General features: G+C 50.5%; 1 protein-coding gene across 4 annotated transcripts in view; it reads left to right on the top strand.

The window, feature by feature from the left end:
* The window catches only part of SH3PXD2A (SH3 and PX domains 2A), a 229114-nt gene that overhangs the window by 34994 nt on the left and 176008 nt on the right, over positions 1-18112 (top strand). For all 4 annotated transcript variants that reach the window (XM_032423478.1, XM_032423479.1, XM_032423477.1 and 1 more), the window contains exon 2: positions 17149-17229. In XM_032423478.1, coding sequence (XP_032279369.1) covers positions 17149-17229 — 81 coding nt within the window. The remainder of the gene's footprint in view (positions 1-17148; positions 17230-18112) is intronic.

Here is an 18112-nt window from a genome sequence, read left to right as displayed (position 1 = left end):
ACCAAACGTGAATGTTTTGCCAGTCAGCGAAAGAAAAATAATGTCTTGTAGCTCTGATTTCTTTTTTTCATTGACACATGAGGTTGAGTCTCTTTTCATGGATGGGTTGGCCATATGGATTTCTTTTTTGGTAAATGCCTATTTATGCTCTTGGCCCATTTAAAATTTTTCTGTCAGGTGGCTCAACTCATTACTCTGGATAGGGTTGTACCCGAAGGTGGTGGAATGGTCTCTAAGGGGGCTTGGAGACATTTAGATCTGGGGTTGTGAGTTGGAAGTGAGCCTCTTTGCCCCCACCCTGAGGGGCTGCCCTGGGTTTGCTCTGAGCTTCCTGGGGTTCTCACTGTTAACAGGTGTGGCAGTTTGGCTCTCACCTCCACCCCAGTGCTGGGCAGTGCATCAGGGCAGAGAGCATGTGATCAGATGGCTGGGCAGGGGGCTTGCTGCTGGACCCGCTACTTCTGTATTTAGGGGAGTGGGGTACATGGCAGGACGCCAGGCAAGAACCCATGTGCTCTTGTGGATGTATGAGAGCTCCAGAATTTCTGTGGGGAGCTTGGGCCGCTGGGGGTTACATCCACGTGGGCAGCACCCCATTAGAGAGGATATTCGAAATAACAAATTCACCCAAGTTGCTTTTGTGTGTAGTAGATATAATAAACAGAAAAGTTCAGTTGTCTACTTCCCGGAATAGATAAATGTAAAAATAAAAAATAAGGATGAAATCAACAGTAGAATCGTAGATTTACCACTGGTACTTGGAGCTGCCGATGGCCGTGGTGGGGGCAGGGCTGTCTCCTCTGGCCCCGCCCCCAGGGGAAGCCAGGAGCAGGAGGGATGAACCGCCACATGTTGGGTGTTTGCGGCAGGCCAGGCGTGTGCTAGGCACTTTGCATGCATTTCCCCATTTATCCTCACTCAGACTGTCCAAAGCAGTTTCCTCCATTTATAGGCGAGGAAATGGAGGCTCAGAGAAATTAGATGATTTGTGCAAAATCTTAGACCAAATAAGAGGCAAAGCTAGCATTTCATATGAGCAGCTGTTGGACACCACACACTGGGCTTCCGTGTCTCTCTTCCCCAGCCCTGACTCCTTGGTTGAAGCCGGAGGGCGAGTCCACACATAGGGTGGAAGCTGGGGGCTGCCATGTCTGGCTGAGCACCCCAACCCCCAGCCCCCCTCTGCAGCCAGCTGGCATCTCAGAAGACAGGGCTCAGAGGGACGGGCCCCGATTTGGGGCTCTGGTGTGCGGCCTGGGAGGGCTGGACTCTATAGCTCACGCCTTTCCCTGCATGGGCCTGGGTGTGAGTGAAGATGCGGGGAGGGGGCCTGCTCCCTGGAGGTGGGCTCTGGCCAAGTGAAACAGGCTGAGGTCAGAGGGAGGGGGCCGCCCTCCCCCCAGGGAATGCCTGGATGACGTGACTTTGGGGGGCACTGGGGGAGGAGGCCGGCTGTGTGTTTCTCGTCTCACCTCCAAGCCCGGGCCAGATGGGGAGTCAGCGCGGGAAGCCGCGCCAGATGCAGCCTCTGGCAGGCTTCCCTGGGCGCTGTGCGGGGCTCCTTTCCAGCCGGCTTGGCAGGTCCCTCCTCCTCCTTCCTGAGGGGACCCGGGAGCAAATGACATTCTGGACTTGGCTGTGGCAGAGAAGAGGGTCTCCTCTGGCCTCGCAGCAGGAGAGGACAGGGAGAAGCAGGTTGGGAGCCCAGAAGACGTGACCTGGTACTCCCTTTCCTCATTTCAGATGGCTCTGGATTCTGAGCCAAGTTTGGGCCGGGAGGGGAGGTTTATAAGGTTTGCTCTCCGAGCTGGACCCGGGGAGTGAATTGAGCATCAAACAAAGCCTCAGACTTCTAGTGCTTGGTCCCTCTCCTTTGCCAGAAGTTGCTTACACCTCATCTGTACCGAATGTCCCTAGGTGTCAGCCACTCTTTGCACTGCCCAGCAGTGAGCAGCAAAGCACCCCATGCCCTGCCAGGACCTGGGGTCCCCCCACTCCCAGCCCTGAGATCTGTTCTCGTCATTCCACTGCATCCTGACTATGCTCCGTCCCGGGTCTCCTGGGGATGTCTGGAGATTTCCCAGTCTCCAAGTGTCCCCTCCCCTCTTACCAGACCCCATGCATTTCCGTACCCTCATTCTCTCATGACCAGCCTGACCTAACCTTTGTGTCATTCCTCCCCAAGGGCCCCCTCCGCTCCTTCCAGGCTCCTTCATCCTCATCTCTTCCTCTTTCGGACCTTAGATCTCCCCCACGCCCCTTCTTTCCTCCTCCTCCAATCCCAAACCACTCCAGGTTGCCCACCTGAGAAACACTCCGACTCTGACCCCTGCATCTCTGCCTTCCTCCCTTCCTGCTCTCCCCTGCCTGCATCATTCCCTCAAGCCCCCCAGGGACTCTCAACTCACCTCCTGGCACTCACTGCCTGGTGCTCACTGCCACCCCAGTTATTTCTGGCTCTCCACCCAACTCAGGCACCCCCTGCCCCTGCCAGCCTTTGTCTGAGCCTGTTCTGCTTCTGCCACCCTCCCGCCTCTGCCACCCTCACCTTGTCACCCAGGTTACCTTCCTTATCTTTATCTTTCACCGTTCACCTCACCTCCAGCACCACCTCCTCCAGGAAGCCGGCTCAGCTTGGTGCCCCTCCTCCGGGTTCCCCCACGATTGTGCACATCTCTCAAGCTGGCTTCCATAGCAAATTATCTACCAGTGCTGCTCTTTCTCGCCAGTCTGGGAGCTCCCCTGGGGCCAGGACTGTCTTTTATTTGACTTTGGGTCACCAGTGCCCAGTGCAGAGCCCAGCACATGGTAAGCTCTCAATACTTCTTTACTTGATGGAACTGAATTTTATCAGACGACAGTGACAAGTCTTTACTGAGGATCTACCATGTGCCCAGCATCCTTAGATATTGTAGGGGAAGTGAGGGAAGTCAGGATAAAATACTTGCTTGCAAGGGGTTTATGATTCAGTTGAGGACAGTTCTGGGAATGGTTTGGAGGAATGGGTACACGTGAAATTGGCAGTCTGGGTCTTTGGTGCTGAAGTGGGTGCTGGAGCTGTATGTGCCCCTAAGGGTTTGGAGAGAGGGGGAAAAGACCCTGGGCTGAGATGGGGCAAGGGATGGGTGGGACCAGATGAAAGGAGGCTGGGCCAAACTCCAGGGTCAGGATCGTGAACAGACAGAGAAATATGTTGCTAAAGAAGGTGAGCAGATTTCATGAGTTCTGCAATTACTCTCCTGTGGACGCTTCCAACATCAGTGCAGGGTTAGCAGCTTTTAAATGCAGTTTCTCTATCCTGGAAGCCAAACAGGAGCTGATGGTATTCCCAGTTTTGCTGCTTGATTGGGAAAGTTTTACTGTACGCCAGGCTCTGCTGGGGCCAGCGAACTCTCTAGGCAAGGAGAGCAGGATGTTTCTGGCATCAGTTTTTTCCAGTCATCTGTGAAAGAGAACCTGGTTTCTTCTTACCTGGCCTGGGAAGCCAGGTGCATTTCAAGCCAGGCACACCTACTATGCCAGTGTTGGGGATCTGCAACATGAGGATCAGAGGCCCAGGACTGGTATTCTGTGAGACTGCTGGACATGACGCGATCCTTACCCACACAGGCTTGCTGTGTACCAGATGAAGGGGCAGAGGGAGTGCCAGGGCTGAGGCAGTCCAGGGAGGCTTCTAGGAGGCAGTGGGTCCTGATTGGGCCTTGAAGGAATTAGACACGCGGAGAGAATGGAGAAATGGAGCCCGTCTGGCAAGAACCCCTTAACTGAGAGTGACATCTTTTCTTTTCTAGTATTTTTTAAAACGGCTTTATTGAGATAAAATTCACATACCGTACAATTAACCAATTTAAAGCATACAGTTCAGTGGTTTTTAGTATATTCACAGATAACGTACAGTCATCACCACTGTCAACTTTAGAACATTTTCATCATCCCTCTTTGGGGTAACCCCAGTAGTAGTCACTTCCTGTTTCCCCTAATGCCACCACCCACAGCCTCAGGCAACCACTAATCTACTGCCCTCTCTCAAGATTTGCCTCTTCTGGGCATCTTGTGAAAATGGGATCATATAAAATGTGGCCGTCTGTGTCTGCTTCTTTCACTTAGAATAATGTTTTCAAGGTTCATCCATGTTCATCCATGTACTTCATTCCTTTTTATAACTGACTAATGTTCCATTATATGGCTGTAACATGTGTCATTTTTTAAAAAAGATTTATTTACTTATTTTAGAGAGAGAGTGAGCAGGAGGAGGGGTAGCGAGAGAATCTCAAGCAGACTCCCCGCTGAGCACGGAGCCCGATGTGGGGCTCGCTCTCACAACCCCAAGGTCATGACCTGAGCTGAAATCAAGAGTTGGACGCTCAGCCCACTGAGCTACGCAGGCACCCTGTAACACACCATTTTATTTATCTATTCATCAGTTGGTGGACATCAGGTTGTTTTCACTTTTTGGTTATTATATATAGTATTTTATAGTGCAGTGCCGTGAACATTTGCATACAAGTTTTTGTGTGGATGTGAGTTTTCATTTCCCCTGGGCAGATACCTTGGGCTTGAATCGCTGGGTCATATGGTGACTCTGTGTGTGGTGTGTTAGAATTTCTCTACATCCTTGCCAACACTTACTAGTCTTTGTTTGATTATAGCCATCCTAAGTAGACGTGAATTGGTATTTCACTGTGGTTTTGATTTGCATTTTCCTGATGGCTAATGATGTTGAGCATCTTTTCTTGTGCTTATTGGCCCTTTGTGTATCTTCTTTGGAGAAAAGTCTGTTCAGATCCTTTGCCCATTTTTAAGTTGGGTTATTTATCTTTTTTCTTTCTTTTTAAAGATTTTATTTATTTATTTGACGGAGAGAGACACAGTGAGAGAGGGAACACAAGCAGGGGGAGTGGGAGAGGGAGAAGCAGGCTTCCTGCTGAGCAGGGAGCCCGACGTGGGGCTTGATCCCAGGACCCTGGGATCATGACCTGAGCCGAAGGCAGGCACTTAACGACTGCGCCTCCCAGGCGCCCCTAAGTCGGGTTATTTATCTTATTATGAGTTGTAAGAGTTCTTTATGTGTTCTAGATACAAGTCCCTTATCAGAGGTATAATTTGCAAATATTTTCTCCTGTTCTCTAGATTGTCTTTTCCCTTTCTTGCCTGTGTCCTTTGAAGCACAAAAGTTTTCGATCTTGATGAAGTCCAGTTTATTCGATTGCTGTTTTTGGTGTCATATGCTAGAAACCATTGACTAGTCCAAGGTCATGAAGATTTGCACCTATATTTTCTTCTAAGACCTTTATAGTTTTATTGCTCACATGGAAGTATTTGATTCATTTTGAGTTAACTTTTGTAGATGATGTGAGGGTGGGTTCCCTTCCAATTTTGGATTGAGTCAAACTGAGATCCCACCCACCTCCCCAGTGGGTGAGCGGTGCTTTGCTCTCCACATTTAGGTCTCAACTCAAATATCCACTCCTGAGAGAGGCCTTCCCTGACCATGTGTCTAAAGTAGCCACCTCCCCTGCCACCGGTTTCTATCGCTGCACTCGGTTTTATTGGACAGTCAGAAATGATCATATGGGCGCCTGATGCTCCCCATGCAAACTCCATGAGGACAGGCCGTCTAGCTCACTGCGCATCTGTCCAGCACCTAGTTCAGATCCTGGCCCTCAGCTGGTGCTTAGGCTAGATTTGTTGAGAGTGGAAAACTGTTTGTTAAAGGAGCTGCATTCCCAGTAGATTTTGCTAAAACTTTGTGTTTCTGGCCTCAGAGAGTTGGAGGGCTGAGTGGGAAGGGATTTTCCAGCAACATCACGGACAGGAGGTCACTCATCTCCTGCCCTGACCATCCCATTACTTCACAAGATAGCCCCTGCCGTCCTTCGGCCACTCCGGCTGGAAGGTTCCTCCTGACATTAGGCAAAGACCTGCTTTCCTATAATTTGCGCTCATTAGCCACCACCTTCCTTTGAGTACAACTGGAGTTGAACCTCCCATATTCGTAGTCCTTTAAATATATGAAACCAGCTGTCGTGTGTCTCTTAAATGCCCTTTCTGCGTTCAGCACCTCTAATTCTTTCAGCTGTTCCTCCTGGAGCCAAAAAGGGCTGGACTCTGACCCCTCAGTCACTGATGTAGGTTCTGGGAGGTGAGGATGGTCACAGGCTGCCAAAGAAAGCGAAACACAGCCATAGCTCAGAACAAACGAGCCCCTTGTTTTCCCCATTCGAGCTGGTGAATTCCAAAACTGGAGGCAGAACTTTCCAAAAATCACCGAGTACAGGCTCTCTCACTAGTCCTCTTGAAGGCAGAGGTGACTGTTAATAGTAGAAATTATACTATCACATTGCTTTCTGTTTACTGAGTATTTTTTCCAGCTAGTTCAGCACTGTTTTTAGTATTGTTTCACCTTAGTGGTTCTGGATCTGTAACAACCAGTAGACTCACCTGGGGAGCTCTGCAAACTACCAATGCCCACCCCATCTTTCAAGATTCTGATTTAAATGGTGTGTGGGGGGGTGTGGGGTGAGGCCCGGGGAGGCAGTGTTTTTAAAGCACTCCAGGGGATTGTATGTGTACTCAGGGTTGCAGACCTTGGTTTCAAGGGCTCAAGATTGAACTTGAAATACCCTAAAACTCCCCAAGAATGAGCAAATGTTGGATTTTAGCAGAATATTTAGGAGCTGACATTAGCTAGCTAAGAGGACACAATTATTTTATAAGATGGAAATTTTGCTTTAAATTATGAAAGCCATACATGTTCAAAAGAAATAAAATAGAAATGTATAAAGTATAAAGTGAAATTAATCTGTTTCTCCTTCTCCTAACCCAAATAACCACTTATCAGTTTGTTGCATTTTTTTCCCAGACTTTTCAAATGTGCATGCACGTTCACATACACATACACCCCATACATACACCTCTCCCCAAATACATCTAATCGTATTATGTACGTACTGTTTCATAATCTGGTTTTTTTTTCCTTTTCTCAGTGTAGTGTGAACATTTTACCAAAATGACACAGAAAGAGCCACCTTCTCTTTAACAGGTGTATGAATCATAATTTATTTGACTATTTTTTACATCACTAGACATTCACTATTCCTTACTTTTTCCTTATTTTTACAAACAGGGCTGCCATAAACATCTTTATATACATAAACACATACAACACGTACACACATATGCACACCTACACATATCCACACTTGTGTGGATAAATTCTTAGAGGTGAAATTGCTAAGTCAAAGGCAATGTAAGTTTGGGATAGAGATTGCCAAAATGCTTTCCAAAACAATTGTCCAGTCTGTCCCTTGCAACAAAATTCCTAATGACAGCTATTTGCCTTGTGTCAAAAGTTGAGCTTTGCTGAGCACAGCAGAGAGGAAGGTGTGAGTGTGTCAGATGGTGGGGAGGAAACACTGGGGTCATTTCCCCTGCATGCTGTGTGTGGAGGAGACTGCTGGCCTCTGGCCTTGCCCGGCTGCTCTGTTTCCCAGGAAGAGGAAGCCAAGCTGTGTGTGTTAACCTTTGCCTTGCTCTCTAGGGTGTGACGAGGGAGTGGGGCACGTTCACAGGATGTGTGTGTCCAGGTCAGCGGGCCCAGGTCAGTCATTGATTTGAGAGTCAGTCATTGCTAACCCTTTCCTACACCCACTGGGCTGTGTCCAAGCCCCATGGAAGCTCAGGAGCATGACACTCTTTATGGTTCAGGAGAGGATACGTTTGTTTAAGGTTTCCAGGACTCTAGTTCCTGAATGTCAATGTGCATCTAGAGTTTTTCTCGATTTTCATAATAGGGTGAGCCTCCTTCCCCTAGTTTAGGCACACTGCCACACTCCCCAGGGTCCTGGGCATTAGCCAAGATGTCCACTGCCCATTGCTACCTCTCCATTGGCGCACCTGCTGGTGCAAGGTGGTCAGACCTGTCTGCTCTGATAAGCTAGCTTGGGACCAGAGGGTGGTGGCCCAGTTGGAGGGACAAAGGTACAAAGGTTCAACCATGCGCCCTCAGGGACCCTGGAAAGCATGGAGTGAGGACCACGTCCAGAGCTCTAGAAATGAAAGTGGGTTCCTTTCAAGACCCAGGGCTAATTGGTGCCTCCAAAACTTTCTAATTCTAAGTGCCGAAGACCATGCCAGGCAGTTGGAAGGTGGTAGGGGGTGGGGGTGGGGGGATGGGAAAGGGAGGTCACATTTATTGAGCAGCTACAGTGTCCCAGGCGCTGGTGGTGGTTCTTGTGTTCTCATTAATCCTCACAGCGAGGCAGTTATTAGCACCCCTATTTTATGGATGGGGAGTGGGGCTGAGAGTGAGTAACACCTTTTCATGGAGCTGATGTGATGAACTCAGATCATGTAAAATAGTGCTGGTCCCCATGCAGACCTTCTTACCCGCCTGCCACATGGGGGACCTCAGGACTCATTGATAGATCACCCACACGTGAAGCCACCCCTCGACAGAACAGCAGATTGAAGCATGAGGGCAGAGCCTTGGGGCAGGGACTCTGCCTTGTTCCTGGCAGTCTGGTGTAGTTATTAAAGAGGCTGAGGTGGTCTGGCTATGTAGTTAACGCCGCGTTTGATGCCGAGCTCTGCAACATGCCACCGGTATGACCTAGGTAGACCAGTTACCTCTCTAGATGTCTTCGTTTATGGACCAGAGATGACAACAAGGATTAAATGAGATGATCTGAATAAAGTGCTTAGCAATGCCTGGAATGCAGTAAGTGCTCCGTGAAGTGGGCATGGCTATTATTGTTCTTCCTGATGAAACCTATAGTTTTGTGTATTTAAGAAAAAGATTTCTAAGAACAGACTCTTCTTGCTGTTTCTCTCCTAGTTCTGGTGATTATATACACAGAGCTTTGACAGCTGAACCTTTTTTTAAGGTCCATGGAGGGTTTGTAAATCCTGGGAGCTCCTATGTTAGACACTCACTTCCCCTTCCAGGAAACATGAAATAAAGAAGAAAAAAGCCTCCGACCCAGAGGAGCCTGCCACAGCTCGCCCATCCTTTCAGTGGGGGGCTCCTGAGGTCAGCCATTGTTTTCCTAGCTCCAGGCAGCAGTTAATGTTTGCCCTTCTGCTCTCCCAGGCCAGCGCTGGTTCCGCTACTGGTGTGCCCGCACGCGTGTGCATGTGTGCGCACGCGTGGGTTCGTCCTCGTCCATCTGTGTCCCTGTTTCCCACTTCCCACTCCCCTCCTGCTCCAGTTCCTGGTGTCATGCTCCATGTCTCATGGCAAAGGGAAAGAAGATGGTTCACGCCCTCTCTCTTCCTGGACGTCTAAATAGCTAACGTTCGTTGGGTGTTTGCCATGTGCCGGGTCCTGTGCCGAGCGCCCCACGTCCGTCGTCACATTTAATGGGACGCTCCCATTATAAACCACACATTGCAGTTAGGGAAACCCTGACTCAGAGAAGCTAAGACACTTGCCCAAGCCCACACAGCAGAGAAATGTTAGAGCTAAAATTTAAACCCATCAAATGCTTTCAAAGCTGCCTTCCCCCTCCACAGTGCCCACACTGCCTTTGGTCCTTTCTGAGCCTCACTTTTTGGCACCCCATGACTCCATCTTGCACTGTTTCCCTACTTTGATTTGTCTGGCTGAGCTGTAAGAGCTTGGAGGTCGGGGGGACTTTGCCTCGTTGTTAGCTTGGCACAAAACCAGGTACTAGGTAAGCACTCACTCAATGTTTGTCAGTTGTTTTGTTCCTTCACTCACTTAAGGGATATTAAGTGAGCACCTCTTAGGGGAAAGGTGTCCTGCTGAGCGCTAGGATGCCATCATCTGCCTTCAGGGCGCTTCCATGCTAATGGGGAGGTACAGGTTAGCTCACGGAATCCTCACAACAACCCCAAAGTAGGTCACTACTGTTATCCCCACCAGTAAGCGAAGATACAAATTATTATTGGAGGCTTTTTCCAGACCCTCTCGCCTACCCACTGCCTTTCAAGTTAAATCAATAGTCAAGGCCCGTGACCCATGCAAACAGTAGCAGGTACCCGCAGTGAGTGTGATGGGTACCCACTAAACCCTCTCGAAGGTGTCTGGTAAGGTACAGGAGCCCACTGACTGTCTCCTCTCCAAACCCCTTTAAAAAGCCCTTTATCCCAGATGAGGGCCATGTGGTGCAGGCCTGCAGTGGCGGCCGCTGTGTTTTGGTGACTGGTGGACAGGTAGTTCTGGGAGGGACATTCTGCCAGCATGCGCCCCTTCCCTCCCAGAGCCTTCCTGGGGTCGCATCAGCTGCATTTACTGTGACTGGTGCATAGACATGAGGTCCAGAGCGAGCCTGGAGGAGGGTGGTCTGAGCACGGGAAAGGTTCCAACACCTGGTCATCAATCCTGTGGTCAATCTGTCCGTGGGCATGCTGGGGTGGGGGGCACCCTCCACGTCCAAGCTTCTAGGTGGTGCTTCTTCCCCAAATCTGCAGCATCACCATCCTCCCCACCCCATGAGAAAGCACCCACCCTAGAGGAGGGCTTGGAATTTTAATAGGGTCGTACCCTGAGAGTGAGCAGAAACTTTAGCCAAGTAGCCACAGGCTATTAAACTTGATCTTGCCGACCGGGTTTTAGGTTGGCGCAAAGACGCTTGTACTGAGCCAGATGTATTTGTAGTCTACCCTTGGCCATTGGGGATTTGCTTCTGGGGGTGGGGGGGATGGTCCCCAAGTGTTGCTGTTTGTGATCTCGTTGGTGCTTCAAACCCCATGGATTTTCAATCAGTAGACCCACCAGTCAGTCATCATTTCAGTGTGCCCTGAGGACTAGCCGGGCTGGGGGAGACGTTTGCTGCCCTTGCTGCTGGGAAGGACATACTCAGTCGTGTTAAATCGGCAGGGACACAGCATGTGTCCAGTGCTGGGTTGTTCTGAGCCAACAATTAGCAAATTAAGGCAGATATAATAACTGGCTAATTGTGGAAATCAGACTAGGAGCACCACAAGAGATGGACACAAGCTTGCTAGGCTAGTGGACCCAGGTCAGATGTTGGATTCTGGGCCTTTCTCTCTGGGTGCAGTCAAGATGAGTCTTTGACACCATGGCCTTCACTGCTTACTGTGGGACTCGGTGGGCCCAGCAGGGAGGAAAGGGGGCACTGGCCCAGCCTTTGGTTTAGCCACTTGGCATGCGGGTGCAGCAGCCTTGGGTCTTCTGCCTTGCCAGGTAGTTTGGACCTCAAGGATCAGTCTGGCCTGATTTGGAACTTATGTTCCACTCCTCCCCTCTCTGGGGTAGGACATAGTACGTGGGACCCTTTGAATGTAAGGTTAGAACTGATTGGTACCTTAGATGGGTTGGTGTCATCTTCACGGAAAACTTGGCATGATGAACTGCTCCTGCCGGAAGCCAGAGCAACGATCATGTCCCCAGATGTAAACTCCCCTTTACTGGCTGTGTTCATTCAGACTTCTTCGGTCCCAAATGCTAAGCATCCCTCCATCTAGAAGATTTGGGGGAGTTGAAGAGCTGGGTCCTGAGGAGGTATTATGACCTCAAGGGCCCTAAAAAGCAGTGACAGCTCCCCCCCCCCCCCAGGGGCACTAGAACAGGGTGCTGTGTCCTGACCAGAAGCACTGTGCATGCATTAGAATAAGGCACCCCTTTCTCTGTGTGCCTGCAGCTTCCAGCCAAAGTGCACAGTTTGAGGTGCAGGGTATAGGTGAGATTTCAGCCCCTACTTGCCCCTTGGCTGTCTTTGGGCAGTGAACAACTTGTACTACTGTATGCAACGGCCCTAGTCCTAGCCACCTGATGGACTATGGTGTGAGCGGGTGAAGGAAGATTGTCATGGAGTTTCCATTTGGCCTGGGGCCAGGGGTAGCTGGTAGGGGTCCAGAGAAAATAAGACCTTCCTTAGTAAACCGAACCACAGTGCCATGAGGATATACGGTTTCTTCCACAGTTCCTAACTCCTTGCCTCTAACGTTACTTTTTGTCAGCACAGGGAGCAATAGGTATTTACTGGCCCTTTCTAATTAAACATGGGGCAGGTCCTAGGCCTCCTAAGAATGGTTGGGCCATATCTTTGGGTCATTCTTTGGTTGCGGCCCAGGTCCGATCGTGAAGGTCCCTCCACAGGAACTGGGCTGGGCTTCATTCTCAGTGCTCTGGAGTTAAGCCGTGGGTCTGATTTGCATTATGGCTGTTTTCTTGTTGAAAGGAGCAAGACTTGGAAGTATTGGAAGCTTCAGACATTTCTGGGCCTGATGAGCTGAGCGGATGGAAGGTGGTCCTGAGTGGGTGGGCTGGTCGGACCAAAGCATCGTGCTGGGTGTCTGCTGAGAGTCTCCACAGTTGTGTCTGTGGTGGAGACCCCTCTGTAGAGGATAAGCAGGGCAGGTGGACATGAGACTCTGGAGTTGCCTCCCCAGGAGAAACTGGACACAGTTGCTGGTCAACGGCGAGGTCTCCTAGCTGCCTGCCATCTGCCCGAAATGGCCAGAAACGGGGGAAATAGAATCCCTGGGTTTTTAAAATCCAGAGTAAGGGAAACTCCACCCGGGAAACACAACCCCAAGTAAAGTGTGTGGAAGCAGGATGTTTTAACTGCAAACCTTTCTTGAGAACCAGCTGCGGGGTAATGTTATCTTGGCCGCTCCTACAGCCAGAGGAGAATTTATCTGGGCCCCTGACGCAGGCCCTGGAAACAGAGCTGGCTTTCTCAGATGACCTCTGCCCTGTCCCCCTTCCCCTCCACCTGCTCTTTCTCGGGGGGGTTATCGCTAGCATTTCCAATGCTGGCAGGGCCAGCTCCGAGAGGCTTGAGAATCTAATGTGGGTGGGGGTTGTATGGGTTGGGCTGGAATTTTGCATATCCATTGCTCATCTGGAACGCTAATCTAGGATATTCAAGGTTTGGAGGAAAGCAGACCAGCACTTGAAAGAGGCTGCCCAGATGAAAGAAAGGGGTCTGGAGACTGTCCTCGGACCTCTGGGCTTCTGTTTCCAGGGAGGTCTCTGATCATTTCCTCAACTCAGGATTTAGACGGTTTGTCCAGGAGGGAGGCTGGGGGGCCTCTGGTAAATCCTAAAGGTTTGGGAGAACCTGGGGTGAGGATTCATTTCCACACTGCCGCACCAGAGTCACTTCATGCTCACTTCATGTGCAAGCCTTTGCCCAAAAAGGAAAGAAATGAGTTTTGAGGGGAAGCACGCCGTGTTGCAGCCTGGTGGCTGTGGCCCGCAAGGGTCACTGGGCAACTTCTGCCACCCTACCCTCTGGCTTTTCTCCAGAGGTTGTCTTCAGTGTGGGTTCAGGTCAAGGGTTAGACAGAGATGGTTCTCTGTGAAGGGAAAGGACTTTTGCAGGGGCCGTGGTGGGGGGTGCTCTGGTTGTGTGCTGGTTAGCCCTAGCCTGGAATTGGGAGGTCTGGGCTCCTGTCTCAGCTCTGGCTCTAATGGGGTGAGCACACCTGCCGTGGCAACCAGCATAGGGGGCAGGCCCGCCAGCCCCCAGTCTTGTGCCTATTGAATAGAGGAGGAGCCTGAGGGTCTGAGAGGCTGGACTGAGGTCTCACAGCCAATAGGGACGATCCTGAAAGTGAAACCCAGGTGTGACTGACTCCACAGTGTGTGCCTCTTTCTTGGCAAATCACCATCCTGGGTCTGAGTTTCCTCTGCAGATGGAGAGACCTCCCAGCCGCCGGAGGCTGGGAGCCTATAATTAATTCTCCCTGGGAGGTGAAGGGAAGCCCCTAATTACTGAAGAGGATGGAGCATGGGTCATGTTAAGCCCCAGTTAAGCCCTTCCTCCGGGCCCCGCTTGGTTGGCCAGGGAGAAAGGCTGCTGTCTAATGGCCTGCATGCTGTCTCCTGGGAGGGCACTGCCGCTTGGGGCCTCCTTATAGTGTGTCTGCCCAGGCAGAGGTCAGGAAGGGAGCACCTGGCCATGTACAGCATCTGCTATCTGCCCGGGACCTGCGGGAAGGGGAGGTGCAGGTGGGAGGGGAGATGTAGCCGGCAGGATTTGGGGGTCCAGCACCCAGGAGTCAGCAGGGGGGATGGGATGGGTTATAACCCCGGTGAAAACCCCAGAGCATCCGGCCACAGTCAGTGAAGCCAGTTGTGTGTGAGGGTTTCCTCTGCATTTCTCTGGTTTTGTAGCATTCCTGACCACTGACTTCTGTCTGGGCCCTGAGTTCTGCCTCTTCTTGCTCTCAGAATTGACATGACGCCCCCATGTCCCTCTAGGTCCATCCCCTATGCAAGGGGCACACAGACTTTTCAGGCCACCCAGAGATTTATTAAGAAAGGTGTCTTTCAGTCCTGATTAAGTAGTTCAATTTAAATATCCATACTCTTAAATTTACATATAGGAAGGTAGTCCAGTGTGGTTAAGAACATGGTGATTGGACTCGGCTGGACCTGGGTTCAAGTCCTTTGCTCTGTATTTTACTAGCTGTGTGACCTCCGGCACGTTATTTAGCTTCTCTGAACCTCGGCTTCCTCCTGTAGAGAATGGAGATAGCAGTGGTAGCTATGTCATAGATTGAATGAGCTAATGCGTGCGAGTGCTTTACGCTGTGCTGGCCTGAAGTGGCCGTTACCTGGATGGTTCCTACCATTAATTGTATGAGGTATTTGTTTATATATGATCTCAAGCAAAGCACACCCCTATCTATTATAATCATAGTCAATGGTTTATTTTGGGTTTGTGAAGATAGGGATGGCCTTTCCCTTTATGTTCTTTCTTATCAGGGTCACATAAAACAAGTCATCAATACCCCATGTCAGGGTGGCAACCTTCGCTGTCTGCTTTGCTTTATGGCCCTCTCCTCGGTTTCCGGTCACAGAGAACACTGCCCTGAGCCAGGCGACCTCTCTGAGGGGGCTTGGGGGGTGGGGGGGTGGAGAAGGGACGGAGGATTCAGAGCTCGTTTGCGTAGAGGTTAATTGAGTAGCCAAACATGAAGCCCCATATCCCTGGGTGCAGAGCCCTTGCTGTGGACTGAACGTTTGTGTTCCCCCAAATTCGTATGTTGGAGCCCTAATCCTTGAGGCGGGGCCTTTGGGAGGTGATTAGGTTTAGATGAGGCCATGAGTGGTGGGATGAGTGCCCTTAGAAGACGAGGAAGAGACTAGAGCCCCCTCTCTCCACCACATAAGGATACAGCAACGGGGCGACCATCTGCAAGTCAGGAAGTGGGTCTCACTGGAAAGCTTGATCTTGGTCTTCCAGCCTCCAGAACTGTGAGAAATAAATGTCTGCTGTTTAAGCCACCAAGTCAGTGGTATTTTGTCATAGCAGCTCGAACAGACTAAGACAGCCCTGCTCCAGGCATCCGGTGAGTTCAGCTATCCTGAGGCCAAGGGATCTAAATGTTCCTCCTCTTTGCTCACATTCCTTCCTTCTCACAGTGGCTGAGACCCCTGGCTTCGCTGGCCATTTTCTTCTCACAGGTGGAGTCCCCCAAGACCTACTGAATCTGAATCACTAGGCAAGTGCCTGGAATCTGAGCGTTTATGAAGCCGGCCAGGAGATTCTGATGCACACCCTGGCGAAGGGAACCACAGCTGTGGGCATAGCCACTCGTCTCTTGGGAGGGAGGAAGCAAGGCAGGGGTCTCACTGTGTCTCAGTGCTGTCCCTTAACCCCAGAGAGGTCACAGCAGGCACCAGAGGGGAAGTTCAGCAGAATAGCCCTGAGGGGGTTGAGGGGACCCCTCCCTCTCACTGAGCTCTCCCCCAGGAGGGTGTGCCTTTGGTGTGTGTTCAGGTGAAAGGGACAGCAGTGGTGGTGACAGTAGGCCAGATTGTGTGGCAAGGGACTTTCTCCTTCTCCAGCCAGCAGGCCTGTCCACCTCCCGGGCCAGGGAGCCTTCCAGATTGGCTGGAGGCAGCAGCCTTGGAGAGCCTGAGCCCCGGGAAGTGGGGTGACATTGGGAATGGGGTCCAGGAAATGCCTTCATTTCAGACAAGTTTACAAATCTTACATGTGCTCACTTCTGTCCTGCAAATCTGCCTCTCATCCAGAGGGTCTGTTTGATTGTTCATTGCAGCAAAACGCTTTCTGAATTCCCACTCCACTCTGTGCCCAGCCCTGAGCTAAGACGTAGCGATACTGGGATGAATTGCACATCTCTGAAATGCTTATGGTCACCTGAAGTGCTTTTCGGAGTGGGTTCTGAGGATCAACTACAGCAGAAGTGGTTTGTTAAAAAGGATAGATGCCCAATTTTAACAGGTGGTGGGAGAGGGCAGGGGGTGTATGGGAACTCTCTGTACTTTCTGCTCAATTTTGCTGTGAACCTAAAACTGCTATATAAAAATAAAGCCTTTAAGGGGCGCCTGGGTGGCCCAGTCAGTTAAGCATCTGCCTTCAGCTCAGGTCATGATCTTGGGGTCCTGGGATTGGGCCCTGCGTTGGGCTCCCTGCTCAGTGAGGAGTCTGCTTGTACCTCTGCCCCTCTCCCCTGCTCATGCTCTCTCTCTCTCTCAAATAAATAAAATCTTTTTTAAAAAAATAAAGCCTTTAAAAAACAAAATAAAATAAAATGCAGGGGCACCTGGGTGGCTCAGTCATTAAGCGTCTGCCTTTGGCTCAGGGCATGATCACAGGGTCCTGGGATCGAGCCCCACATCAGGCTCCCTGCTCGGTGGAAAGCCTGCTTCTCCCTCTCCCTCTCCCCCTGCTTGTGTTCCCTCTCTCTCTGTGTGTCTCTCTCTGTCAAATAAATAAATAAAATCTTAAAAAAAAATAAATAAATAAAATGTAGATGCTTGAGCCCTGAAACCCCAGATCTACTTATGTAGAATTTCGGAGAGTGGGGCCCCAGCATCTGCAACTTGGGAAGACCTCCTGTAGAATCTCATTCACTGTAAAGTTTGAGAGCCAGTGGAAATTTTTGACAACCCCAATGTATGTTCGTTGTATAAAATACATATAAATGAAAACCACTTGTAATCCTAATCTAAGATAATCATCCTTAGCAATTTATTGAATATCCTTCTAGGTGTGTGTGTGTATTTAAATAAATGTGTGTAGCATCTGGGTGGTACCTGACACACTGTGCTGGGTCCTGGGGACAGAGGTAGGAATGGTCCTGGCCACGGGGCACCCCCAGTCATGGTAAATGGTGTCTGGTACAGCTTGAAGCTCGACCTTCGTCACCCACTCATTTGCTCTTACTTTTTCTCCACAGGTGTACATCATCAATGTGACCTGGTCCGACTCCACGTCCCAGACCATCTACCGGAGGTACAGCAAGTTCTTTGACCTGCAGGTAAGTTGGTCTGAGTTCAGATGGTACCCAGTTTCACCTGCAGTGGCCTGAGTCTCCGGTGGGCTGGCCGCTCTCGTATCCTCATTCATCTGGAGAACCCTTGTCAGAGCACTTGGGGTCTGCGTCTCGGTCAGAGCAGAGGGACAAATGAGGAAACCTCGCCTGGCTAGCTGGGTCTTGAATATCGCATGCAGACACCGGGCTTTGTTGGCTTCCTCTGATGGTCTTAACAGTCCGAGCTTTGTCACCGTCCTTTGCCTGGGGGGTAGGAAACCAGGGTGGAGAGGCAGGAGGATGGCCGTGGGTGCTGTGTGCATGAGCAGACATGTATCTGTAAACATCCAGGGTGAGACACCAGCCACTACGTCATTGCAGACAAAGAAAAGCAAACACACCGGAGAGACAGAAACAGAAAATAAGCAGTTTCTTGAACTACAGACACAAACGGGGCATACCACTGTGTCTGTCTGGCTGAATAAGGCTCTCACCGCCCTGTTTGTACGCGCGCATGTGTGTGCGACTCTCTAATATACACAGGCATGTTCACACAGCTCCTCCTGCAGACGCCTCCCTTGACTCCAGCTAACTCGGTTAGACCTTTCTGGGTTACAAGGGATGGTTTTACCCTCCTACTGGCTCAGACAAATAGGAGACGTGGTTGGAAGGAGATACCAGGGAAGATATGCAGTTGACCAGAGGGTGAAAAGGAGAGTGAAACAGTGGGCTCCAGGAACATCAGAAACCACAACTGCTCTTTCTCTGCGTCTGCTTTCTGCTTCTCTCTGGGCACTGTCCTCAAATTCCCGAGGAGCGTGGCTGTCAACAGCTCCCAAATTTCATATCTGTTGGCTCCCAACACCAGAGAGATCGATTGACTCTCCTA

The sequence above is a fragment of the Phoca vitulina genome, unplaced genomic scaffold (assembly GCF_004348235.1).
Source record: "Phoca vitulina isolate PV1807 unplaced genomic scaffold, GSC_HSeal_1.0 scaffold28, whole genome shotgun sequence".
NCBI classification, from domain to species: Eukaryota; Metazoa; Chordata; class Mammalia; order Carnivora; family Phocidae; genus Phoca; species Phoca vitulina.
Note: the sequence above shows the minus strand (reverse complement) of the source record. Positions and strands in the feature narration are given on the sequence as shown.